The following is a 24,399-nucleotide window of genomic DNA, read 5'->3' on the forward strand; positions in this document are numbered from 1 at the left end:
GTTTTTCTGGAATTCTCTATGATCCAGCAATGATCCAATGGATATTGGTGATTTGATCCCTGGTTCCTCTGCCTTTTCTAAATCCAGCTTGAACATCAGTTTTCAATTCACATACTATTGAAGCCTGGCTTGAAGAATTTTGAGGATGACCTTGCTAGCACGTGAGATGAGTGCAATTGTGTGGTAGTTTGAAGATTTTCTGCAATTTCCCTTCTTTGGGATTGGAATGAAAACTGACCTTTTCTAGTTCTGTGGCCACTGCTGAGTTTTCCAAATTGCTGGCAGAATGAGTACACCACTTTAACGGCATCATCTTTTAAACTTTTTAAATAGCTCAGCTGGAATTTCATCTCCTCCACTAGCTTTGTTTGTAGTGATGCTTCCTAAGGCCCACTTGACTTCACACTCCAGGATGTCTGGCTCTAGGTGAGTGATCACACCATTGTGGGTATCCAGGTCATTAAGACCTTTTTTTGTGTAGTACGTCTGTGTTTTCTTGCCACCTCTTCTTAATCTCTTCTGCTTCTGTTAGGTCCTTACTATTTCTCTCATTTATCACGACCGTCTTCACATGAAGTGTTCCCCTGGTATCTCCTGCTTTCTTGAAGAGACCTCTGATCTTTCCCATTCTGCCATTTTCCACTGTTTCTTTGCAGTGTCCGTTTAAGAAGGCCTTCCCGCCTCTCCTCGCTTTCTCTGGAACGCTGCGTTCAGTTAGATGCCACTGTTGTTGTTGTCTGTGTCCCAAGGCTCCTTACAGCGGCCCTAGTGCTGTGGGCGAGTGCCGGGAGGGAGGCTTCTGTACTGGGGGTCAGGCAAAGGCACAGCAGTCAGTAAGGCAAACGGGCAGGGGAAGGCATGGAAGGGGGCCCGCTGCTGGCCAGAGTGCAGCAAGCCGCTCTCCCAGGTCCTCAGGGCTCTCCCCTCCCTTTCCCCAGATGGCTGGGCCCCAGTGAGGTCACGTGCTTCGCAGAGCCAGCCTTCTGCCCTGTGGACACACTCACAGAGCAGTGGTGCCCCCAGCACCCGCCGACTGCCTGGGTCAGCCAGGGAGGGCCCACGGGAGCCTCCCCAGGGCTGGCTGGGGCTGTTGAGCTGAGCGGTGATGGCGGCAGGCCCTGTGGGTCACTCTGTGTCCCCTGGGTCTGCTGAGGTTAGCTGGGCTGTCGGTCAGCCCCTCACAGCTGCTCCTTCAGGCTAGCCAAGGACGGGGCCAGGGTGCACCTGGGGCCCTGGTCTGGGTCTCCCTGGAGGCTCCTGGTAACAAACAGCCCCTCCCCTCTGGCTGCTGGTATCCATGGCAACCCTGTAGAGCCTTTCTCTCCCCAGGCCTGCTTGGACCTCAGGCCTCAGGTGAGTGTTGGGGAGGACCCTGGCTCTGAGGGGACAGAGCCTGCACCAGTGAAGGACCAGCACCTCTGGGGGCCCGTGCTCTAGGCTGGGGGAGCAGGCGCCCAGGTCCTGGAGGCAAGGGTGACAGGGAAGAGAGGACAGGGAACGGCCGAGCACCCACCGACGTTATGCCAGGGCTGGGGGTGGCCTGCTGCCTTGGCCTGCTCAGAAACACGCAGGTGTAGACACTCAGGTGACTGGTAGCGTGCCATTCAGTGGGGCAGACACACACGCACACCCACATACACACACGCGCACCCACATACACACACGCGCACCCACATACACACACGCGCACCCACATACACACACGCGCACCCACATACACACACGCGCACTCACATACACACACGCACACTCACATACACACACGCGCACCCCTTCTTGGAGAGTGGCACCCCGTGAACCAGCAGTGCCGTCTGGGGCCGGCATACACGAGGGTGGCTGTGTAAGGAGAGCCCTGCAGGGTGCAGGGCAGGCCCGGTGCAGCCCTACCACCCCTCCTCCCAGCGCCCCCAGCGACATCAAGAATGGCCCCCAAGTCTTGTCAGGAGGCTGAAGATGCTGAGGAAGAGGCTCTCCCATCCCTGGTGGACCGAGAACCAGTGAGTGGCCACGTGGGGCCTCCAGCAGGCGCCGCTGCAGACCCAGTGGCTCCCACACACCCTCAGAACGCCAAGCCCAGCTCCACCAGGATGGTCTCCTCCATCAGCCTGCAGTAAGGAGGGGAGGGGTGTGGTCGGCGGCTCGGGTCAGGCCAGCCAGACAGTAGGGCCTGACCGAGCAGCGAGGGCGGCTGGTGTTTCAGGCCGGCCTTGGAGTCCCTGGACCCCCGCGCCCTGCGGCTGCTCTGGGGGCAGAGAGAGTTGGAGATCCAGGCCCTGCGGTGGGCCGTCCAGCATCAGCGCGCAGCCCGGCGCCGCCACATCCTGCAGGAGGTGGCTGGGCTTCCAGCTGAGAGGTCAGTGGTGTCCACTGGTCCCCCACCCACTAGTCCCCGGCCCGGCCCTAGCCTGGGGTTTATGTCTGACTCCAACGTCAGCTACCAAGCCTGACCCCAGCCCTGACCCTGACCTGCGCCTCTGTCCCCAGTCCTTACCTGGCTCTGATCCCCTGCCCTAACCTTGCTGCTGCTGCTGCTAAGTCGCTTCAGTCAGGCCCGACTCTTAGTGACCCCATGGACTGCAGCCTACCAGGCTCCTCCGTCTATGGGATTTTCCGGGCAAGAGTACTGGAGTGGGGTGCCATTGTCTTCTCCGCCCTAACCCTAAAGAAGTTAATACACTGTGAACCACCCAGACCCTAGCCCCCAAGCATGTTGATGGGTGTTGAACCCAGCCTAGACCCGGCCTCCAACGCAGACCTCTTCAGGGCCTGACCCGCCTGCCTGGCCTGGGCATCCTAATAAGTGAAGAGGCTGCGGACCCAGAGGTGGGGCTGCTGAGACTACCCCTCCCCCAGGAGCTCAAGAAGTCAGGAGAAGTTCCTGCAAAACCAGGTCCAAAAGCTGACTTTGGAGTTGAAAGCACAGAAGGAAAAGGCCCAGCTGGTGAAGGGCAAGAGGGATCAGGGAAGGGGGTGGGGTGGGGGGTGAGGCCCAAGCCAGGGTGGGGCAGGCTGGGGTCGGGTCGGTGGAAGGCCCCACCCACTGCTGACCCGTTTGAGCAGGAGAAGAAGCTCCTGGAGGAGCGGCTGCAGCAGACCGGGGACGCGCTGCAGCAGCTGGAGGCTGAGCTGCAGGCCTTCCAGAAGTCCTGCCTCCTGCAGCTGGCCCACTCCTCCTGGGTGGGCCGCGTGCTGCGGTCTTCCACGGGCAGCGTGGAGGTAAGCCTGCCTATGGGCGGCCCCCCAGCCCACCCTCCTTGGTCGGCTGGCTGTCCCCTTCAGACTGGTGCTTCCACTCAGGGGCCTTGGCCTCCCTGGAGGCCTGCCTCCTGGACCAGGGACGAGCAACCAAGCCTGTGGTCCCTCCCACCTGGCTCTTAGCAAGCGTGTGCCTCAGGTGTGGGGAGGCTGGAGGGCAGAGTGGCCTTGGGCAGAGGGGTGTGCTCCCCACCCGCAGCCCCTGCCTGCTGGCCTCCTGTCCCCTTTGCAGGTGGTGACCGCAGAGACCCTGATGGACCTCAGTGACTTCTCTGAGAATGATCAGGCCCCCGCTGCTGGGGAGGTAAATGAGGCCCTCCAGGTATGTTCTTGGACCTGCAGTCCTGCAGGAGGGTCAGGTCACCTGCCTGTTGCTCCCTGGCCAGGGTTTCCGGCTGGAGGATGTGGACTGGAACAGCATTGCCCACCGGTACCCCAACCTCTTCACCAACCTCGAGTCCAACTCAGATCAAAAGTAATTGCCCTGGATGAGGACCCCTCAGGGGGGAGGGAGAAGAGGGGAGGGCCTGCCTTGGCTGGGACGAACCAAAGTCCAGGTTCCATCCTTTAGTGTCCATGGACAGGTCATCTAAACCTTCCAAGCGTCAGTTCTCTGACCTGCAGCTTGTAGTCAGGGATGAAGGGAAATTGTTCTGGGGCCATCTCTGTCTACCCATGAGCCCTTTGCCCAGGTGGGGTCCTAGGGGCTGGGGCCACAACTTGGTGGGCCCTGCCCCCATCTGATGGAGGTCAGAAGGGGGCAGAGCTGGTGTCCAGGAGCCAGAGGTCTGGGCAGCAAGTTGGTCATGACCTGCAGGCACGCCCGGACCCCGCAGCTCCCAGCAGCCTCACCGCCTGACCAGCGGAGCTCAGAGCTGTGCTGTAGGCACCAGGAGCACAATCTCAAGAGTGTCGAGTGGAGCTCCCTGCCCTTGGCGGGCACCAGCAGCTCCGGGGGTGCCGACTCTGAGTCCAGCAACAGCCAGCGGGCAGCGCATAATCGGGTGCATAAAGTCACAAGGGACCGTCCCCCAGTGCCTGGCCGCACTGCCAAGCAGGTGGAGGCGCAGGCACAGAGCCTCTGCAGGGACGGCCAGGCAACATCTGCAGGTGGAGCGGGGCGGGTCTCCCCTGGTTTCTTCCCCTTCCCACACCTGCAGGACTGTGCTCTCTGCCCCAAGCCCCGAAGGACACCCCCTAACCTGGCTTCCAGGTTCCCAGTTGGAGGCAGCGACCTCCTGGCTTCCAGTCCCAGCTGGAGGCAGCAGGGCCCCCAGCCCTGTCCCCGGGTTAGGGCGGGCTCGGAGGGCTCCTGCCGCTGCCTCGGTGCCCTGGCTCGAGCCCACTTGCCACCCCAGCCCCCGCCAAGTACTGCACAGTGTCTCTCCGCTTCTCCCAGGGGCCGGGGCCCACCACCCCTCCTGCCCGGACCTGATCCCTACTGCTGCTCCTCTCCCACGTGGACCTTCGGGGCACTGCGGGCCGGGTCCAGCCTCACAGGAGATGTCCTCGGTGGACCCTGGACCCTCCAAACTGGGGTTCCCCTCCCAGGCAGTCCGCCTCTCCGTGCATCTCCAGAACACCCACTCAGACGAGCAGGGCGAGAATGGCCAGAAGCCTGAGTCTGGGGTGGACTCCCATCTCTGGCATTCCAGGCGCTGTCCAAGGTGAGGAGGGGACCCAGCTGGGACTGCAGGGTCGGGTCTCCTAGAGGGACCCTTGGCGGGAGGGACCCCACTGACTTGGCACAGCGCCCCTGCCTGCGCTCCAGCCCCAGCCCCACGGGCTCCTGCCTGAAGATCATGGCGGTGAGCCGCCGCCAGAGGTTCGTGCGCATCCTCAACCAGTCGCCGGAGGAGACGGTGGACCTGGGCGGCTTCGTGCTGCAGCAGCTGGTGCTCGACTTCCCCGTGTGCCTGTACCGCTTCCCGCCCAGCACCCTGCTGGCTCCGCGGCACCACGTCACGGTGCGCCCCGCTCCCCGCTCCCCCCGCCCCTCAAGGCCCAGCCTTCCAGCGGCCAGCCCTTCACCCGGTGCCCCCCGCCCCCCGGCTCTTCCCAGGTGTGGGGTGAGGGGCCCTGCAGTACCAGGCGGCAGCAGCCCTCCTCCTTGGGCCAGGAGCCCGTCCACTTCTACTCCAGCCGAAGTTGCGTGACCCTCCTCCTGAACCCCCAAGGCGAGGTCAGATCGGGTCCCAGCGCGGGTGGGGGAACGGGCGGCTTTGTGGAGTAGGGGTGATTTCCGTGTTTCCCACGGCCTCTTAGGTCCTCAGCGAGCACCAGTCCCCACACTGTGTGACCCCAGTGTCCAGGATCTTCGCAGACAACACCGATTTGTCCATCGACTGTTTCCCACTCTCAGAGGCCCGGCCTGGAGCTGACCTTGCGGAGCATCAGCCCCAGCCTCGACCCCTGCGCAAGGGTCGGGTTCGGGAGGCCCGGGCTGGGCGCCGGAGGCCGGGGTGGGGACCGCGGGTCCCTCGGTGCCTGCTTCCTCCCCAGGCCCGGACTGGCAAAGACCCCAGACTCCCTGCTGGGACTGCCCCCCACCTCCCCAGGTCCCACCCTTCCGCCTGTTCTGGACTCCCCTCAGGTCTTCCACCTCCCCAGGCCGCGTCTGCCCCGGGACCACCCCTTCCCGCTGGCAGGCTGTCTCTCACGACCCCTCCCTACCTCGCCAGGCCAAGGGTCCAATTGCCCCGCCTGAGTACCATCAAGCTCCTCCGCCAGCGGGAGGCGCCAGTATGGCCCGAGGACGTGGCCCAGGCCCACCCAGAGCTCTTGCCCGCCATCCCCATCCCCGGTGAGTGCGCAGCTGGGAGGAACGTGAAGGAGGGGCGGCCGGCAAGGAGGGGGCGCCCGGCCGACCCCACCCATCTTCTTCCCAGCAGAGGTCGGGGTGGGCCTCCAGGACTGCCGGGGTAGGAAGGAGCACAAAATCCGGGTGAGTGCTCCGCCCCGCCCCGCCCTCCGGCCCCGCCCCACCAGGCCCCGCCTGCCCTCAGGCCCCGCCCCATCGCCGGCCCCGCCCTCCGGCCCCTCCGCCCATCCCCCCTCCCTCATACCCCTTCCCACCCTCCGGCCCCGCCCCTCCGCTAGGCCCCGCCCCCTCCCATCCAGCGGCCTTCGGGCTCCGCCCCCCGCCAGGTGTGCCGGAAGAGGGTGGACCGTGGCTGTCCCATGGTGGCGCTGTCGGTGCAGAGCACGGCTGAGAGCAGGTTCGGCTTCCGCTTCCTCAGCTGCCCGCCCATCACCGCGGACACTCGCTGGCCGCTGTAGGGCCGGGCCTGGCGGCAGTATCGGCACCTGCGCCCCCACGTCTCCACGACTGTGGCGGTGGGGCAGGAAGAAAGCACGGGAGGCAGACGGTGCCGGCTGTATAATTTATTGAACGCCGCCTACCAAGTAAACCACATTTCTGTACACCTGAGAGTCGAAAATGATTCCTTTGGTTTCCGGGAGGAGGGAGCTGGTCGTCCCATCCCCACGCAGAGAACCCCACCGGTCCACCAGGGTTGGCCGGCGGCAAGTGCCTCTACTTGGGACCGCAGCAGCCCAAGGGTGGCTTAGAGCCCTGGGTGGCTGGTGGGCTGGCCCAGGGCTGGCCAGGGCCCCGTTCCAGCCACCTTGGCCAGGGCCCAACCTGCTTTCTCTCAGGCCTGCTCCTCAGGGAAGGCCAGGCCTCATGGAAGAGGTGGGCGGCTGGGCCAGTGGTGGGGACTTGTGCATTCTCTCCTGGGCTCAACCTCTTCCCCCCTTGGTGGTCCCACCTCCTGACTTCCCTCCACCAAGAGGGTCCTCTCCTGTACCAGGCCCACTTCTCCCCTCCAAGCATGCTCGCCCAGGGGCTCTGGATTCTGCGAGGCCGGAGTGCACGCTGGGCCTTCCACAATTGCCCTGGGGCCCTTGGCCACTAGGCAGGCCGGCCTGGCAGTGGGTAGGGGTGTACACGAGGGTGGGGTCGGGCTGGGGTGGTGAGTGTCAGGTGCGGCATGCACCGGAGGCTGGGGGTCTGGCTGCTGAGTCTGGGGCTGGCTTTGGGCCTGGACATCCCTCTGCTTGAGGACTGGGGCCCGAGGCCAATTCTTGGGCTCTCAGAGCAGTCACTGGAGCCAGCCCCTGACCCAGGCCAGGCCCCAAACTACCCAGGGTTCTGAGCCTACGCCCCCGGAACTGTAGATCTGCGGACCCCCAGGAGTTGCGGCCCTGGTCTGGCATGAAGGACTTGGGGGGACAGGGGATCAGGTTGTACCCCGAGGTCCTGGAAGACTCTGGGAAAGGAGGAAAGACAGCAGGTCAGACAGAGCCACCGGGGTCACCGGGGCCAGGCCGCACAGCAGGGCCGTAGTGTCTGCTCACAGGCAGGTGGCCCCGGGGTCGTTCCCAAACCTCCCCCAGGCAGTGAAGCCCTGGCACCCACCTGAAGGCAGGCTGGGTGGGCGTGGTCACCCAGTGCCCACCTGGACCCTGACTGGAGTAGGAGGTCCTAGCACCTCTCTGTCCCTCGCTGGCTGGCGCGCCTCCAGCCACTCCTGCTGGCTGCCTGCCCGCGCTCCCCTCTCCTCCGCCCTCAGCTCAGCGGGCTCAGCCAGGTGCTGAGGGCCCTGGCTGTCTCAGGCCTGCCTTCCCCAGCCCCTGCCCCAGGCACAGCAGCAACTCAGCGAGTGCAGAGCTTCGGCCCTGTCCCTGCTCTGTCCTGGCTTCTTCGGTGCGCCCCCCAAAGCCCCCTCTCCGCAGGGTCATCCAGCCGACCTTGCAGCCCCTGCTCACAAAGGCCCCCTCCCCGGGCCTGCCTGCCCAGCTGCTCTGCAAGTCGGCTCAACCCTCTCCTCCAGGAAGCCCCCCGCGGCCCTTCTCTCTGCCTCAGGGCCCCTGCATTGGCTCCGCTCAGCCACGGTTCCTCGAGCCAGTGTCCCTGAGGGAGGGTCTTGCCCGGCTTAGTTCTGTCCCAGCCCAGGACAGGCCCTGTCTGCAGAGGAAAGGCAGTAGCTGCCACCCGCCACCCCCCACCGTGGTCTCCTGCCCACCACCTGGGGGCCTTGCTCCCTTCGCTGGGCTTGCACTATGCTCCGGGGAACCTCTGCTGGTCTTCCCCGTGTTGGCCCTGGCCCCTCCCCGGGCCACTCACTCTCGTTCTGGGCCCGTGCACTGCCCTTGTCGGGAGGGCCTGCCCTCTCCCTCTTTCAGCCGGCTGACCCGGCTGCCTGGCCCCTGGGCTCAGGGGAGGGGAACTTCAGCCCCCACCCCCAGGAGAGGCCCTCCCTGCCCCTCCCGCCTCAGCCCAGCGGTGCTGGCTCTGTGGGGCAGGCTACCTGGGGCCAGGCTTAGGGGGCTGCGGTGAGGCTTGGGCCCAGCCTTGTCCTCTTGCTCTTCAGAGCCCCTCTGTGGGCCCCAGGGGGCTGCGGCCCTCTCCTCCCAGGACTCTGGGCACCTACTGGGAAGGGGGCTGGGATGTGGGCGGGGGAGGTTGCAGCCTGCTCCTCCTTTGGAGCAGATCCCAGAGGAGTGTGACTTGGGGCAGCCTTGGGCTCCCGTGACCTGACCCTCCAGCCACCCAGGGACCAGGAACCACTCAGCCAAGGCAGGTCCCAGCCACAAGCCCCGCCCCCCTACCCCGATCAGAGCGCGTAGGGTGGCAGGGCTGGGGTGTGGGGCAGGGGGCACCCACCGAAGGCGCAGCTCCCTCAAAGCCTGAAGCCCAGCCCAGGCCAGGAGGTCGCGATCGTCGGCAGGGTCAGGCCTTGAGCCGGAGGCCCTGGGGGCCAGCTCTTCCGGCCTGGGAGAGGGCAGCTTCTCTGGGTGCACCCCAGCCTGAGAAGGGAGAGGGCTGGCTCAGGGCACGGCCTGCCGGGGCTGGGGGCTGGGTGCCGCCTGCCGTGGGGGCAGGCTGTACCTGGCGCCGGTGCTGACGCTCCCGCAGGCCTTTGGTGGGGTTCCCACAGAGGACCCGGCCGGCGCCTGGAGAAGAAGAAGCAGCTGGGCCTGGTTTGGGGCTTCAGGGCTTCAGGGCCAGCTTCACACTGGGGCGGGTCACCTACCGTGGGTGAGGTTGCTGGCGTCATCCTCTGGGGCCGGGCCCTTGGGAAGGAGGCCTTCAGGCAGGGGCACCCCGGGAACCAGCAGGGAGAGAGGCCAGCGCCTGGGGGCCCGGGGCTGGGTCTCAGGCAGGCACAGCTCAGGGGAGCAGTGGGTTCGATCTGCCCAAGGGTCAAAATCAGAGATCACCAAGGTGCACGCCAGTTGGTCAGCCAGGAGTCCCCCCAGCTGAACCCCATCCACAGAGCCCACCGCCCTGCGTCAGTGTGCCTGAGGCCCCAAGTCACAGGGTGGCAGGTTTCTCCCTTCCCGCTGCGGATGGCGGGGGAGGCCTGCACCAAGGCTGCTCCCAGGGAGGGCGTGCTGGCCTGGGATTGTGTGTGTGCAGGACTCTGGGGACAAAGGGTCAGGTCTGAGAAGGGACGCAGGAGGCGGCCTCCGAGCGGGACTGGGGTGCGGCCCCTCCTGGGGCTCTCAGGGGTGGTCCGCAGGCCAGGCGGGGTGGCCCCAGCCCGAGGCCTCTGGGTGCAGCTGCGTGTACCCGGCCTGGGGAGCAGGCTGTCTAGGGTGCAGCCCTCCTTGATGGCCTCCTTCACCAGGAGCCAGTCCTGGTCCAGCTTCCGAGAGGCCAGCAGGCCCGTGTGCGCGGCGGGCAGCTCGTCCAGGACCTGCAGCTGGGGGATGAGCTTCCTGACCTCTGCCCTGTAGTTGTAGCCCTGGGGCACCTGCGGGTGGGGGCGGGCCTGAGTCAGGCCAGCCTGGGCCTGAGCTGTTCCTCCAGCCCCTCTGCGGGCAGCACAGGGGAGCCGGGGTTAGCTGGGACCAGGCCCGCCTGGGTCACTCTGGAACCTCGGGGACTGCTGGGACCCTGGGCTGTTGCCCACTCATGATCACACTCTCCGGGCTCACTGCCAGGGTCCAGGGCTGCCCTCTGGCCTGCAGGGCTGCCCTGAGTTCAGAGCTTAGCCCCGTGGAGGGCAGAAGCAGCCGGGCGGGTGGAGGGAGCTCTGGCCGAGGTGGTGTGGCCCCCAGCATAGGGGCACCTCTGAACGGGGCCTGCAGGCTGCAGGGTGTGCGTACCCGACTCCACGTGGAGACTGCGCTCTGCATGGCGCGTGCATAGAGCTCTCCCAGGAGCACACGTGAGCCAGGGCCTGGCCCAGGTATGTGTGGCCCTTTGGAGTCCAGTTGTGCGTGGCCCAGGGGGGTGTGGGGGCAGCCGCCAGGCCCCCAGCAATATGAGAAGGAGCTCCCGTGAGGAGGCCCTGACGTGCCCTGGGTGGGTCCCCTGGGATCTGCTGCGATCTGGCCCGTTCAGGCGGGCAGAGCGGTGCCCCGGCCGGCCAAGGGGCTGGCACACGACTGCCTCCCGCCCGGCGGCGCGCACCTGGTGGGCTGGGCCGGAGCCTGGCCGCAGGCAGAGTGGGTTGCCCTCCAGGGTGAGCGCGGCCAGCCGCGGGCACAGCTGCAGGTAACGCAGCTGCCCCGGGTCCTCCACGCAGTTGCCTTCTAGGTCCAGCACCTCCAGCTGCTCCAGCAGGCACAGCGGGCTCAGGTCCCAGATGTTGTTGTAGGAGACGTAGAGCTCCTGGGGGGCCCGGCAGGGGAGGGGTGCTCAGCCAGGGCCGCCCCGCCTCCTGCCCCCTGTCCACTCCCGCCTCCCCCCGACAGGGCAGGGCAGGCCCACCTTCAGGGCAGGAAAGGAGCTGATGCCATCCAGGTCGGCCAGGCCGCAGCGGGCCAGCCAGAGCACCTGCAGGCGGCCCAGGGAGGTGCCCAGGTCCCTGCAGAGAGCGGGGCGGGGGGCTGTGTCGGTGACTGCCCAGGCCCTGTGCCCTGCCTTGTGCCCGCCGCCACCCACATCTGCTGTCTCCAGACGCGGGGGCCGCTGGGACCGGCTTGTGTGGCCTCCAGGCCAAGGAGGAGCCCCAGAGCGCCCGGCCGCCTGCCTTCCCTCCTGGCCGCAGGTGCTGGAGGGCCCAGGCCTGGCTGCAGGTCACCCTCGTGCTTGACGGCTGCTGCGGTGGACCTGGCCTCCCCAGCGGGGCCAGCGGGGGCCCTCCCTCCTGCTCCCCCCAGGCCTTTCTTGTGGCCCCTCCCCAGCCCAGCTGTGCCTGCAGGAACACCCCTCCCTGCCGGGACGGGTCTGTGCCACCTCCCTGTGGTGGCCGCTCCCCCGTGGGCGGGCAGGCCAGGGCTCTCCATCGGCTCCTGGGATGCACTCGTCTGTGCTTCTCTCCCAGCGTCCCCTTCTCTCCTGTCCGGAGCTCGGCCTCGGGCGTGCGGCCTCATCATCAGCCCTTCTCTCTCCCGTTTCCAAACCTGCACCTTTCCTCTGCTTTCTGGGAGGTCCCCATGTCTTCCCACGTTGCTGTTAACGTCACACTTTTAATTCCTAAGCGCCCTTAGCTGTTCTCTCATCTTTTCCCGTAGAGTGCTATTTTTGTTTTGAGGGTACAGAGAGGCCGCGTGTTCTTCGGCGCCTCTCAAAACGTTCCCTGGAGGCACCTGGACAGCTTGCTCCCCCTTGGCACTGTCTGCAGCCACTGAGCCTGTGGCCGCGTGCCGCATCTCCTGAGGCCAGCGTGCCCAGGAGCCTGCGCTGGGCATCAAGAAGCCTCTGTGGTGAGAAGGCCTGCACACCTAGAGAGCAGCCCCCACTCACGCCAACTGGAGAAAGCCCGCACACAGCAAGGGAGGGTAGACAGTAGCCCCTGCTTACACCAATTGGAGAAAGCCCGCACACACACCTGGACAGTAGCTCCCGCTCATGCCAACTGGAGAAAGCCTGCACACAGCAAGGGAGGCCCCGGCAGCCATGAATGAGCTATCGATTTTTAAAGTTGTTGAAGATGTCAGAAAAATACTAGTAATAACTAGAAAAATCAGAGGAGATGAACATAGCCCAATGCTGACTCTTTAAAAACTTACAGACAACCCTTTGGCAAGACTGATCAAGGATAAGCAGAGGGACCATGAAAATTAATGTATCGGACTTAGAAAGAGGAATAATCATGGTCTTGGGAGCAATTTAAAATAGCAAAAGACCATTTAGAACCAGCTATACACCAATATCCTTGAAAACCCAGAGAGCTGGCATCGAAAGACAGAAAACTAGGGCATTCCCTGGCAGTCTAGTGGTTAAGAATCCAATTTGCAATGCAGGAGACAAGGGTTCAACCCCTGCGCCGGAAACTCAGGTCCCACCTGCTTCACAGCAACTAAGGCCACACACCACAAATACTGAGCCCACACGCCCCAACTAGAGAACCAGCACGCTGCAACGAAAAATCCCACGCGAGGCAACAAAGATCCCATGCGCCACCCGAGGCAGCCAAATAGGTGAAGACTTTCTTAAAAAAGGAAAGGAAACTACATTAATAGCCGCTAAAGAAATTAAATCGTCACTGACACCCCTCCCTCCTCTCTGCCCCTGCCACGTCCCCAGATTTGGATCAGTTTTAAAGTACATTCTATTATGGAATAGTCAACATCTTCTACAATAGTTTCTTATACAGAAGTTTTTTTAAAGAAAAATCAGGCAATTGAAAAGAACAGTGAAAGTGTGGGTCTGAGTCAGTCCTCGATTCCAGGACCAGAGAAGTACCAACTGGACCATCAGCGGGCTGTAGCCGACAAAGACAGATGTGAAAATTGTGGAGCAAAGATTGTAATGTTACAGATTTAAAAATAGCTCATCAAGTAATGTTGCTGCAGGAGTGTAAGGAGGAATTGCAAAATCTATCAGTGGAATCCAGTACACAAGCAGACTAAAGGAGAAATATCACTTTATGATCATGTCAACAGATGGAGAAGAGCCCAGACACATATCTGTTAAGATCAGGAACAAACCAAGGACCCCTGCTGCTGTTATTGCCACTGTTTAAATCATGTTGGCGAGCAGGTCCTGGCCAAAGCATACGACAAGAAAGAGAAGCGGGAAGGTTAAAGTGAAAGGCAGTGCTCGTAACTTGCTGACGATGTGACCATCAGTATAGAGACCCGACTGAATTAACAAACTATCTGACTGTCGGAAGAGTTTGGCAATAACGTTTAAATACAAAGCGAAGGTACAGTATTGCCAGAGGTAATAGGCTCGCTTATGAAAATCAATTGCTTCATTGATTAGAAAAATCTATCCCCCCCCCAAAAAAAAGAAAAAAAAAAGAAAAATCTATCCCAAATCAGCATAGTGTTTTTCTAAATTTGCAATGACCAAACAAGATACCACAGAGACAGGGCCTCATCCATGATTTTATCAAAACACTATGAATATGTGGGAAGCGATTCAGTTCTGGTTTCAGGGAGCCCAGCCTTCAGGGGAGGCTTGTGTCCTGCCCTGTCCCAGGTGGCAGCGGGGTGCTCAGGCGGGGGTCCTGGTTAGCCCACTGCAACCGCAGTTCCATCCCCTGGAGAGTGGCTAGTGTAAGAAAGTGCACACGTCACACAATTCTGGCAGAAGAAACACAGGAAGAACGCTGGGAACCTTCTTGTTCTTACCAACCGATGGGCACAGAAGGGCACATTTCCTGCTGTGGGATGAGGTGCGTCCCTGCAAATTCGTATGTTGAATCCTGACCCTCAGGACCTCAGAATGTGCCTTGCTGTGGAAACTGGGTCTCTGCAGATGTCATTAGTAGAGACGTGTGCACACGTGCTAAGTTGCTTCAGTGATGTCCAACTCTTTGCAACCCCATGGACTGCAGCCAGGGGGCTCCTCTGTCCATGGGATTCTCCAGGCAAGAACACTGAACTGGGGTGCCATGCCCTTCTCCAGGGGATTTTCCTGACCAAGGGATCAAACCTGCATCTCTAATGCCTCCTGCCTTGGCAGGCAGGCCCTAGTTGAGGTGCTGCTGCTGCTGCTAAGTCGCTTCAGTCATGTCCCACTCTGTGCAACCCCATAGAGGGCAGCCCACCAGGCTCCCCTGTCCCTGAGATTCTCCAGGCAAGAGCACTGGAGTGGGTTGCCATTTCTGTCTCCAATGCTGCTAAGTTGCTTCAGTCGTGTCCGACTCTGTGCGACCCCATAGAGGGCAGCCCACCAGGCTCCCCTGTCCCTGGGATTCTCCAGGCAAGAGCACTGGAGTGGGTGCCATTTCCTTCTCCAGTGTATGAAAGTGAAAAGTGAAAGTGAAGTCGCTTAGTCGTGTCCGACTCTTAGCAACCCCGTGGACTGCAGCCCACCAGGCTCCTCTGTCCATGGGATTTTGCAGGCAAGAATACTGGAGTGGGTGCCGTTGCCTTCTCCCTAGTGGAGATGAGGTGGGCCCTAATCCAGTATGACTGATGTCCTTTTAAAAAGGGGAAATTTGGATCCTGACACTAGGAGGAGAAGGCTATTCGAGGTGAAGGCAGGGACTGGGGTGAGGAACGCCAAAGATGGCCAGCAAGCCCCCAGGAGCAAGGAGCAAGCCAGGTTCTCCTTCTGCCTCAGGAGACACACCTTGACCCGTGACCCCCAGACCTGAGTCAGTTTCTGCCATTCAAGTTGCCTAGTTTGTGATGCTCTGACGAGGCAGAAATAGCCTTTAAACATTTTCTTTAAAGTTTATCAGTTGGAATGCTTTCAGCTGCAAGTTACAGAAACCTGTGTCCAGTTGGCCCTAAGCAGTGAGAAACCATTTATCCCTTCAGTGGGCAACTCAAAAGGGAGGGGGGATGTGTATACAGGGGCCTTCCCTGGTGGCACAGTGGTAGAGAATCTGCCTGCAGCGGAGGGGCTGCACACAGGAGACACAGGCTTGCTTCCTGGGAGGGAGGCATGGCAGCCCGCTCCGGTGTTCTTGCCTGGAGAATCTCATGGACAGAGGAGCCTGGCGGGCTACGGTCCATGGGAACACAGAGTGGGACACGACTGAGGTGACTTAGCGTGCACGCACGCGTATACGAAAACCTGATCCACGTTGTTGCAGAAACTAACAGCCTGTGAAGCAATTACGCTCCAGTTAAAACCAGAGCCTACGAGAAACACAGACGCGCGCGGGAACGGAGAGCCGCCCCAGAGTCGTGGGTGGATGTAACTCAAACGCCAACTGGACATGTGACTTTAAAAAACCCTCCCCTCCCCTCCAAAAAAATCCAGAAGGATTAGGACGTGTGGAACTCAACAAAGTGATTGTAAAACTCAAAGGCAAGAATAAGTGTCCAGGAGCAGCTAGGTCAGCTTGCAGAAAGGAAAGCTCAGATGAGGGTCACCTGTCGCTCAGAAGCACAGAGCCACACCATGAAGACAGAGCGCTCAGCTCCCCAGCGTGCCCATGTGGCCTGGGGAACACGGGACCACCAGGCGCTGAAGAACAGAGCTGGGTCTCACACCAGGAGTGGGGGCAAGCTGGAGATAAGCAGGATTAAAGACCCAAAAGTAAAAAGTGGGCCCACAAATGAATAGAAGAGAAGACTGTCTCCAAGACCTTGCAGGGGAAGAGGTGGACGAACCTCCTAAGACTGCCCTAGCACCAGCCAGAGCTGGTAGAAAGTCAGAATGAAGGGCTTCTGCTTGAGTTAGTAGGCGAGGCAGGGTGGAGAGTCTCAAAGTCTCCAAGGCACCCAGGCTACATAGACAGCCACAGATACGGACAAGGAGAGGGCCGGACTCACCTGAAAAGGCAGCACAAGGGGACACACCCGTGGTCAAGGGGTGTGAAGAGCATCCCTGTGGTTACTGTAATCGCCCCCAAGTTAGTTGTGTTACTGGGATTCCCCACCCAGCAGTTCTGGCGAAGGAGGGGCGTGTTGGATGCTGGCTGGCCCAGAAGTCGGCCCCGCCAGGCCTCATGTCAGGACACCTTCAGGGGCCGAATTCTCCCTTAGCTTCAGATGGAGTGACAGTCACCACACAAAGGCCATCTCCCAGCCTCGTAACGCCACTGAGGCTCTACAGTCTTGCCACCCCGGTGCCAGCTAAGCTGTAAGGCCGCTCTACTGGGCCATCATGCGGAATCAGGCCCCTCTCACAGGTGTTAGTCACCGTCACACCACGGAGATGTGCAGACATCTTTTGGCCAAGTTTCGGGATTTGATAACAAAGATTTCTTCCATTTTGCACTATTGTTATTAAGGAACAGAAGGCATTTTTACATGAAATTTACGACGCAATTTTTCCTGGAATTGATTTTTCTTTTCTTTTTTTTTTTTTTTTTCCTTGAAATCAAGTATTTTGCTTTGTTACGAATGGCGCATCGTAGTTGATTTTCTATCTTCCACTTCTCTTTACGGGTTCCATTCTTCATGGATTTTCTATATATTTTTGTTGCTCTTTGAGCTAATGTGTGAGTCTTAATGATGGAGGAAGTATGACTTTTTCTCTCTGCTAACTTACAGGATTGATGTCTTCGTCACAATTGGGCTGAAGGTGAACTGAAAGTGAGAGTCACTGAGCCGTGGCCGACTCTTTGCGTGGACTTCATAAAGTCCATGGGACTCTCCAGGCCAGAATACTGGAGTGGGTAGCCATTCCCTTCTCCAGGGGATTGTCCCAACCCAGGGATGGAACCCAGGTCTCCTGTATTGCAGGCAGATTCTTTACCAGCTGAGCCAGAGGGGAGCCTTATATGAATAACCAGCAGTATAAATAGGCGGTTGCTCATGAGTTACTTCATTTTCTCCCCTGAAAATAACTGGACACTCACAGCCCATTTAAAACATCGGGAGGACTTTCTAGATTTGCGGCTGGCCTCCTGTTGCTTCAGGTCAGCTGTCTAGCTGCATAAAACACTCCGTTTGCTCAAACACACGAATAAACTCTGATATTACTTCAGCATCGTCCTTTCCAGCCCGACGAAGTAAGTAAAAATTTTACTCTGTCCTTCATTTCGCACTGTGATTTTTACACTAATTATCAGGATGTTCCTGTGTGTCATGCGGGGCCTGAGGCCCGGCTGGTGCTGAGGGGTGTGGCAGTGTCCCAAATCCCGGAGCCGGATGGTGATGCACCCTCCAGCCTCGCGGGTGGGGGTTTCTTTGCCGAAGGTCAGTGGGCATTTCTGAGGACCACACAACCTGGAGTGACCAGCCCAAGCCAGCCCGCAGGCTTCAGGCAGAGTGCGTCAGCCTCAGCGGGAACAGGAGGCGGGATTAGAGCCAGAGAGGGCGGGATGCCGGGGGGACCCCAGGCCGAGACCACCGGGGCACTCACCTCAGGGAGCCCAGGCAGCTGCCGTTCAGCTTCAGCTGGCTGAGGTTGGGCAGGTGCAGCCCTGTGGGGCACAGGGGGAGAGGTCAGCACCGGCACTGCCACCCTGGCACCCTTCGGCAGCACCAGTGCCCCGCTCCCTGCTGCCTGTGGCTGCTGAGGCCTAGGGCGGCCTTGGGGCCACATGCTGACCCCTGAGGCCCTGCTCGAACGAGGCGGGCCAGGGTGTACAGGGCGCCTTGAGTGGGCAGGGCCACACAGGAGGCCGTGGAAGCCCTGGGCTCTGGCGGGAGGGGTCCCGGCTGGCGTCCACGCACCACGAGTGGGTCTTGCCCCCAGGTCACTCCCGCGACTGGCCCCCGGGCCCTGCAGGCATAGCCAGGCCACAGCCTCCATCGGCTCACACCCTGGGCTCTAGAGCAGGGGACCCCAGGGCCCCGGGGGGAGGCTCTGAGTCTGGACTGCCTCGGAGAACAGGACGCCGACACAGAGTCTCTGTCCTTAGTCCCCGGAGAGAGGTGTGCGGGGTGGGCCGTGCAGAGGGGCTGCCCAATGACCAGGGCAGGGTCCGAGCAGGCAGGCCCTCCAAGTGCAGCCTGGCCGGGATGGTGGTGGGTGTATGTGGGGAGGGGCTCTCACCGAAGCTCCCCAGGCTGTTCTCACGGGTGTTGACACACATCTCCAGCACGCTCACCAGTCGGAGGTCATCGACCTGGGCCAGGGCCTGCTGCAGGGGTCAGGGGCATCAGCCCTGGAGCCTAGACCATAGTCACACGCCCTCCATCCCACCTCCCAGTGAAACTCCTGCTTTTGGCCACAGGCTGCAGCAGGTGCAGGCGTTTGCCTGCCTCACCCACGTCAACTGCAGCCACAGTCAGCTCTGGCTGGCCCCTAAGTGCGATGTAGCAACAGTGGTGGAGTGGACTGCCACTGCCTTCTCCAACAAGAGTGGAGACGGTGACCCCGCGTGGCTGGGGGGGGGCTTTTGCCAGAGAAGGGCCTGCCTGGCGGCAGGGGGCTGATTCCAATGAAACCCATGGAACAGCCCCAGCGCAGCTTGGGGCCTGAGCCTGGCCGCACTGAGCACGGCCAAGCCCTAGCCTCCCTCACACCCGGGGACAGTACACTTATACTGTAAGCTGTTGAGTTTGGGAACTGTTTGTTACACAGCATCACTATAGCAATAGCTGACTCATACAAAACTTGAGATGTAGATGAAGCTCCAGTAGCGGACTGGGCACTGGTGGCCGGGTTGGGGGTGGGGGATTACTAACGTGAGTGTTGCTAAACCTGAGTAACGTCTAGTAATGAGAGTGTTACTAAAACTGGAAAGATGGAGACACAGGTCATGGGATGGTGCAATTTTTTGGTAAAGAGAGTTTCCAGTAGAAACCTGGCTGGCAGAAAGTGCACAGAGCGAACTCGTGGCGGTGGGGAGAGAGGTGCCCAGCAAGATGTGGGCAGAGTGAACCGGCCACGGCTCACTGCGTTTGATGAGGCCCCGCAGGAGGCAAACTTCAGCTGGAATGGGGAGAGCTCAGGCGTTCTGAGACCTGTGGCTCGAAAGATACAATGGCTTCTCAACTCAAATCAGTGAAAAGAAAAATGAAGAAAGGCTTGGAGTTAGAAAGACCCTGTGAGATTTGGGAGAAAGCGGTTGCCAGGCACTTGCTGCCCTTGGGTGGCGCTAGGAGGACCGAGGCCTGAGGCCCCTGGTTCCAGTGATCGAGTCAGCAGAGGCAGAAACGCTGCAGCAGCCACCGGGGCGACGGCTTCGGCGTGGTGGGCGCTGGACACAAGTGTGCTCGGAAGCTCGCCCGCCGAGGGCCACGGCCCGGACTGAGGCTGAGCGCGGCCGCCAGAGGCCAGGAGTCCAGGCTTCTCTCACACAGGCGGCGAGTCTCCCCAGCCAGAAGCTGGTGGACAGCAGGTTCCAGGGTGGGCGGGGTGACCCTGGTCAGGGCAACCGCCCAGCGCAGGGGCTGGCATGGCAGCTGGCCTGACGTGACGGGTCCATGCTGGACCCAGACCTTGGGCACTGCTGTGCTGCAGGCCCGGCTGGAGGGCAGACACACAGGGGCCATGGGGGGTGGGGAGGGGCGCACAGGAGTGTCCCATCCAGCAGCAGCGAGTAGACAGTGTGAGCCCTTCACGTTGGTCGGAAAGGTGGGTGGGGTCCCGGGCGCCCAGACTCCTTCTGCAGAGCTCTGGTGGTTGTGTTGCCCCGGGGTCGCCAATGCTCCCCTCCTGTGTGCCTCTCACACGGGTGCAGGCATGTGTAGGGGTGGAGGGGCACTGGACCGCACCGAGCCCTTAGCATGGCCAGCGGCGGGTGGGTGAGCGTGTGGCCAGGAAGGGAGGCAGCCCCGCTGCCAGGAGTGCAGGGCTGCACCCCGGGGTCGCCAGGCGGGAGCCTGCAGTCAGAGGGTCTGCAGAGCCTGCGGGCCCTCAGGGTGGGGGGGGCGACTGCCATGAGCACCCCAGGTTTGGGAGGAAGGCTTCCACAGCCGGGTCGGTGGGGCGCCGAGCCACCCCGCCAGAGCAGCCCCCACCGCCCATCCCTGCTCGCAGCTCGTGAAGTCTGCGTGCTGTGCGCTCCGGGGGCCTGCCACCCTGCATCCACAAGGATGAGCGCGCTTCTATCTGGTTCAGGGTCGCTGGAGCCCCATGCCCAGCAGATCTGTGGAGGGGCTGGCTTGGGCCCTCCTGGCCTGGATGCCGAGGGGCTTCTGCCGCCCCAGCACCTGGGGTGGCCCTCGGGGGGGGGGGGGGGAGCGGGGCGTCTGGCAGCCAGCCAAGCCCAGCCCTGCACTCACCAGCCTGGCGGGCGACAGGCACTCCTCCGCCAGCTGCTCGCTGTGGCCATGCCCGCGGCGGCCTGGGGCCTTGCTCCAAGGCTGGGGGTTGTGCAGGCCTTGTGAGCTCAGCTCCCACACTTGGATGCTGGCTGTGCTCGGCCGAGGCCCGCGGGCTCCGTCCCAGGCCTGGTCCATTCACACCCAACCTGCTGGGTGCAGGCAGAGAGCGAAGCCGGTCAGCCTCTGCTTTTCCTCTGACCCACAGCCCAGCAGAGACCCTGCAGAGCTGCTGACAGGCCGGTGCACGCAGCAAGCCCCCAAGCCCCCCTCTGGCCCAGAGAAGGCCCGACAAGGAAGCCAGAGCCTGCCTGGGCCCTTGCGGTCCCTCCCTGGGCCTGGACTCGCACCCTGGCCTGGGCAGGCCACCCTCCTGGTGCCTCTGCCCACCCTTCAGGGTCCTGGGGGGGTGCCGGTGCCAGCCTGCCCCTCTGGAGCCCCGTGGAGGTCACGAGCCTGTGGCACTGCCTCCAGGTCCTGTTTGCTCCTCTGCCATTGGGAGCAGCAGCCAGCTCTGCCTCGGGCCTCGTGTTGGCCTCCACCGATGGTCTCTGAGCCTGGGGCCTTCAGGACCAGGGTCTCGGGCACTCCCCCCTACCCCTGTGCCCACCGAACCCCCTCACCAGGAGGCAGCTGCCTTTTCCCACCGTGGGTCAAACATCTGGGCACGAGGGTGGCATCTGGCCCCCGGCGGCGCCTGCGAGAGAGTCGAGTCGGCCTCCTGGTCAGGTCACTGTGCCCAAGGGACCTGGGACAGGCTGGGCCAAGACCACAGGGCTCAGAGTGAGCAGGCGCAGAGGCGGTGGGGCTGTCAGCCTGGGCCCTGGCCCTTAGGTCCTTTCAACCATCCTGGCCCAGCTGATGGGGGAAGACGGCCGTGTGGGTGACAGGCACCGGGGTCCCTCTGGGTCCCTCCAATGCAAATGCTTGGTCTTCATTCAAATCCCCACTTCCCTCCATCCTCAAGTCCACTCTCTCCAAAAGGGGTGCCTGGCCTGTTGCTCTGGACCGTCCCTTGTGGGCTGGTCTCCCTAGGACCCTGCCCATCTTTGGTGTTACCCCCCAGGCTGCAGAGGAGGGGGCCCACCTGCACCAGCCTCAGCTGGCATTGCCCCTTCAAGACCCAGGTGCCTGTACCTGGCTCCAGAGCCTGGAATCATCTCTGAGAGTAGAGCCAGAAGGCTGTGTGGGCCATCTTGGCTACTTCTGTCCACCCGGGTCAAGGCGTCCCCCAGGCCTGTGCTCCCTTCTCCCTTCCTGGACTTATTCCCGTAAGACAGCCCTTCCTGCAGCCCTAGGTGTTTTATGACTCATTCAGTTGAGTGAGTGCCTTGCCTGAGACAGTGTGGGCTCTTGTGCGGGTAGAACCTGGCTCACCTGCCATGTCCAGTGTGCAGAGCAAGGGCTCTGGAATGTTCCCCCCACATCAGTCAATGCGGCAGGTGCAGCTTCCAGCCACTGCCTGTGGGTGGTCACAATTCACCCTCCACATCGCGTCTGGAACCACCCACCCCGGCCAGGGTGGTGAGGGGTGTCACCCTTTGCCAGAGAGGGTGGCAGGCAGTGGTGGGCCTTGGGAGAGGTTGCCTGGGCTACCAGATGCCTGCTTGTGAAGACTGACCACACCGAGGACCCAAGGAGGCAAAGCCACGCAGAGGAGCCTCAGGGAAGAGATTCATGAAATCTCTGGCCAGGATTTCTTTTCAAAAGTTCTGCTGCCCGCTTTTCTCCAACTGGTGAAAGGCCTTGAGCCTCAAAGGACGACCCCAGCACCAGGCCCCCTGGGAAGATGCTGCCTGGCCCCGCACCCAGGATGCCAGCCTGGGGCTCTGGGAAAGGTCTGGGCTGGCCAGGCTGCAGTTTAGGAAGCCAGTGGGCCACTCTCTTCCCTCTGAGCCTGAGAGCAGCTGACCTGAGGTCCTGCCCACGACCTGGCCCAGGGTATGGTCCCGTTTAGCCAGAGGTCCTGTGGTCCAAGGAGCAGGGCCTGGGTAGGAGGCTGGGGCTCTGGAGACACTGTCCCCTCACGTCCACTCATTGGCCTCGACCTGTCCACTCTCTTGATGGCCTTGATCCCCTCCTGCCCTGCCACTCCCTGAGGCCCCAAGCTGGAAACCTGGGGGCCTTTCTTCCTCTATGGCGCAGGCGAATGTCAGCTTCTGGCGGGTCTCTCTGCCTCTCTTGGCCCCCTCCACCTGCCACCCCTCTGAGGTCAGGGCTTGGGGTTCCTCCTGTCCTGGTGACCTCAAGATCCTCAGCAGGGCCAGGGAGTATGGGATGGGCCCCAGGGAAGCAGATCCGACATCTGGGGCATCACAGGGACCCCCCCCTGTCGCGGCCGCTCCATCCTCAGCCTCCGTTCTCCCCCTGGCATGGGGGAAAACCGTGGCCCTGCGGCCCCAGACCCAAAGGTGCGCTCGGCTCTCACCTGAGGGGGTCGGCCCCCGTGCCCCGGCCGAGGCCCCGGGAGCCCTCCTCTGCCGGGCGCTCCCTTCGACTCGGTAGTTCTCGCGGTCGCGGGGTTGAGGGGCCTGGGCGCCAAGGCAACAGGGGCGGGGCCTCAGCTGAACCTGCAAATGTTCATGGGCCACGGGAACCCTCAGGCTCCGCGCGGTCGAGCCACGCCCCTTAGCGACGGTTGCTGGGGCGCGGGGGGCCAACCTGGTTGCGGGGTTCGCGCTGGTCTCGCCCCGCGCGGGCGCGCGGCAGGGCCCCTCCCACAAGGAGGGACGCTGGGGAGGGGAGACGCTGTCTAGCCCGCGGGGCGCAGACGAGCCCAAAGTCTGCACCCACAAAGGTGGCGTGGGGTGGAGACTCGTGCCCACCTTTCCCAGGTGGGAGGCGCCCCTGTCGGGCGGTCGCTGAGACCAGGGCCCTGCAGGGTTCACCACCGCCTACTTGTGTGGCCCACGCCACGACAAAAGGACCCCCTGAAGACGAGGGGACTGCACACCTGAAGGGGAGTCCAGAGTGTCCGCGCCGGCGAGGGGCGGGCCACCCGCTGTCATTTATGCGCCTCTACGGCCGTCAACGGGACACGCGGGGTTGGCGCCGTGCTGGAGGCGGGAGCGGCCCGCAGGGTCCCGCCGGGGTCGAGGCCGGCAGTGGGATGAGCTCCCGGGAACTGCGCGGAGCCGGAGCGGGAGGGGGCCGAGAGGCGCGGAGGGTGGGGTTGCCAGCTAGTGCCGGAGGGGCAAAGGTCTGGGCTCACGTGAGACGCACCGTTCTTTCCTGTAAATACGGAGGATGTTTTTATGCGTTACTGTGAAAATTTTTTTAATGTTAAAAACATGCATTTCTGAGCGTCTTTAAAGGAGATACAATGTGCACACTTACGCCTGGGAGGCGGTAGATTGAGTTTAGCCCTCCATAGCAACTTCGGGGGTGAATTTGCTGGGTATGGGTTGTTAGCTAAGATTCCGCAGGGCTGGGACCTGGGGCTTCGGGGAAGCTCGATGGGGAGGTAGTCTGCAGGGGCTGCCCATGTTTTGGGAGGCTAGCGGTGATGCTCGGCGGAGCCCGCGGCGGGGCTGCGCGCTACGTAAGCGAGAAGCAAGACCCTGGGCACTGGCTGGAAACACCGAGCCGGACTCGCCGTTCCGCGGGCTCAGACTTCCCCGCCCAGGCGAGGCGCCCGCGAGGCCGAGCCGCTCCCAGGACCCCGCAGAAGCTGCCAGGCGCCCCTCCCGGAGCCACCTGCGCCTGACCCTCGTCTGGACAGCCCCTCCGCCCTTCTCCGGCCTCAGGTCCGGGGCATCCGCGGGGTTGAAGATGCGGGCTCCTGCCTCCCTGAGGCTTAGCCCTCGGGCCGTCGCCTCCTTTCCGGGCCCTGCGAGGGGCGGCGTGGACCCGGGCCGGGGGCGGGGTAGGCGCAGCGGTGCCCGGCGGGGGTGCCCGGGGTCCGGCGCGGGGCTCCGGGAGCAGCGCCCCGCCCCAGGCCACACCCGGCCGCGGACTCGCTTAGCCACGGGGTCTCTATCTCCCCGCGAGGCCCGCCTGCCCCAGGGAGAGCCCGGGCCTCCCTCGGGGACGCCGACCCCCGGGGCCCGACGCTCCGCGCAGCCAGCCCCGCAGGCCGCGGCCCGCGCCGGCCGCCAGAGCGGGCACCGCCCTCGGCGA

General features: G+C 62.4%; 2 protein-coding genes across 13 annotated transcripts; one reads left to right on the forward strand and one right to left on the reverse strand.

Annotated features, from left to right (window-relative positions):
• The first annotated feature begins 46 nt into the window (after nucleotides 1-46).
• LMNTD2 (lamin tail domain containing 2) lies at nucleotides 47-6,680 on the forward strand. 2 transcript variants are annotated; one of them, XM_069566464.1, is made up of 15 exons: nucleotides 47-426; nucleotides 1,903-2,110; nucleotides 2,201-2,353; nucleotides 2,854-2,941; nucleotides 3,061-3,216; nucleotides 3,488-3,559; nucleotides 3,642-3,730; nucleotides 4,073-4,365; nucleotides 4,655-4,922; nucleotides 5,027-5,222; nucleotides 5,318-5,437; nucleotides 5,521-5,717; nucleotides 5,937-6,058; nucleotides 6,147-6,199; nucleotides 6,403-6,680. In XM_069566464.1, exons 2-15 carry the CDS (start codon nucleotides 1,923-1,925, stop codon nucleotides 6,532-6,534), a joined length of 2,127 nt encoding a protein of 708 aa, XP_069422565.1. In that variant the 5' UTR covers nucleotides 47-426; nucleotides 1,903-1,922; the 3' UTR covers nucleotides 6,535-6,680. The 2 variants fall into 2 exon arrangements, with proteins under 2 accessions (XP_069422565.1, XP_069422564.1); XM_069566463.1 differs by lacking the exon at nucleotides 47-426 and adding an exon at nucleotides 1,005-1,353 and having other exon boundaries at nucleotides 6,144-6,199.
• Nucleotides 6,625-23,421, reverse strand: LRRC56 (leucine rich repeat containing 56). Of its 11 annotated transcripts, none has more exons than XM_069566474.1 (14): nucleotides 23,234-23,421; nucleotides 22,709-22,850; nucleotides 20,904-20,977; nucleotides 20,242-20,432; nucleotides 18,065-18,152; nucleotides 17,429-17,489; nucleotides 10,979-11,075; nucleotides 10,679-10,879; nucleotides 9,833-10,016; nucleotides 9,294-9,452; nucleotides 9,149-9,213; nucleotides 8,924-9,066; nucleotides 8,568-8,686; nucleotides 6,625-7,526 (listed from the first exon to the last, which is right to left on the reverse strand). In XM_069566474.1, the coding sequence occupies exons 4-14, from the start codon at nucleotides 20,416-20,418 to the stop codon at nucleotides 7,237-7,239; spliced, it is 1,584 nt and encodes a 527-aa protein (XP_069422575.1). In that variant the 5' UTR covers nucleotides 20,419-20,432; nucleotides 20,904-20,977; nucleotides 22,709-22,850; nucleotides 23,234-23,421; the 3' UTR covers nucleotides 6,625-7,236. The 11 variants fall into 11 exon arrangements, with proteins under 11 accessions (XP_069422575.1, XP_069422573.1, XP_069422572.1 ...); XM_069566472.1 differs by having other exon boundaries at nucleotides 8,568-8,689; XM_069566471.1 differs by having other exon boundaries at nucleotides 8,568-8,701.
• Nucleotides 23,422-24,399: the final 978 nt, after the last annotated feature.

This window comes from Ovis canadensis, chromosome 21 (genome assembly GCF_042477335.2).
Source record: "Ovis canadensis isolate MfBH-ARS-UI-01 breed Bighorn chromosome 21, ARS-UI_OviCan_v2, whole genome shotgun sequence".
Classification (NCBI taxonomy): Eukaryota; Metazoa; Chordata; class Mammalia; order Artiodactyla; family Bovidae; genus Ovis; species Ovis canadensis.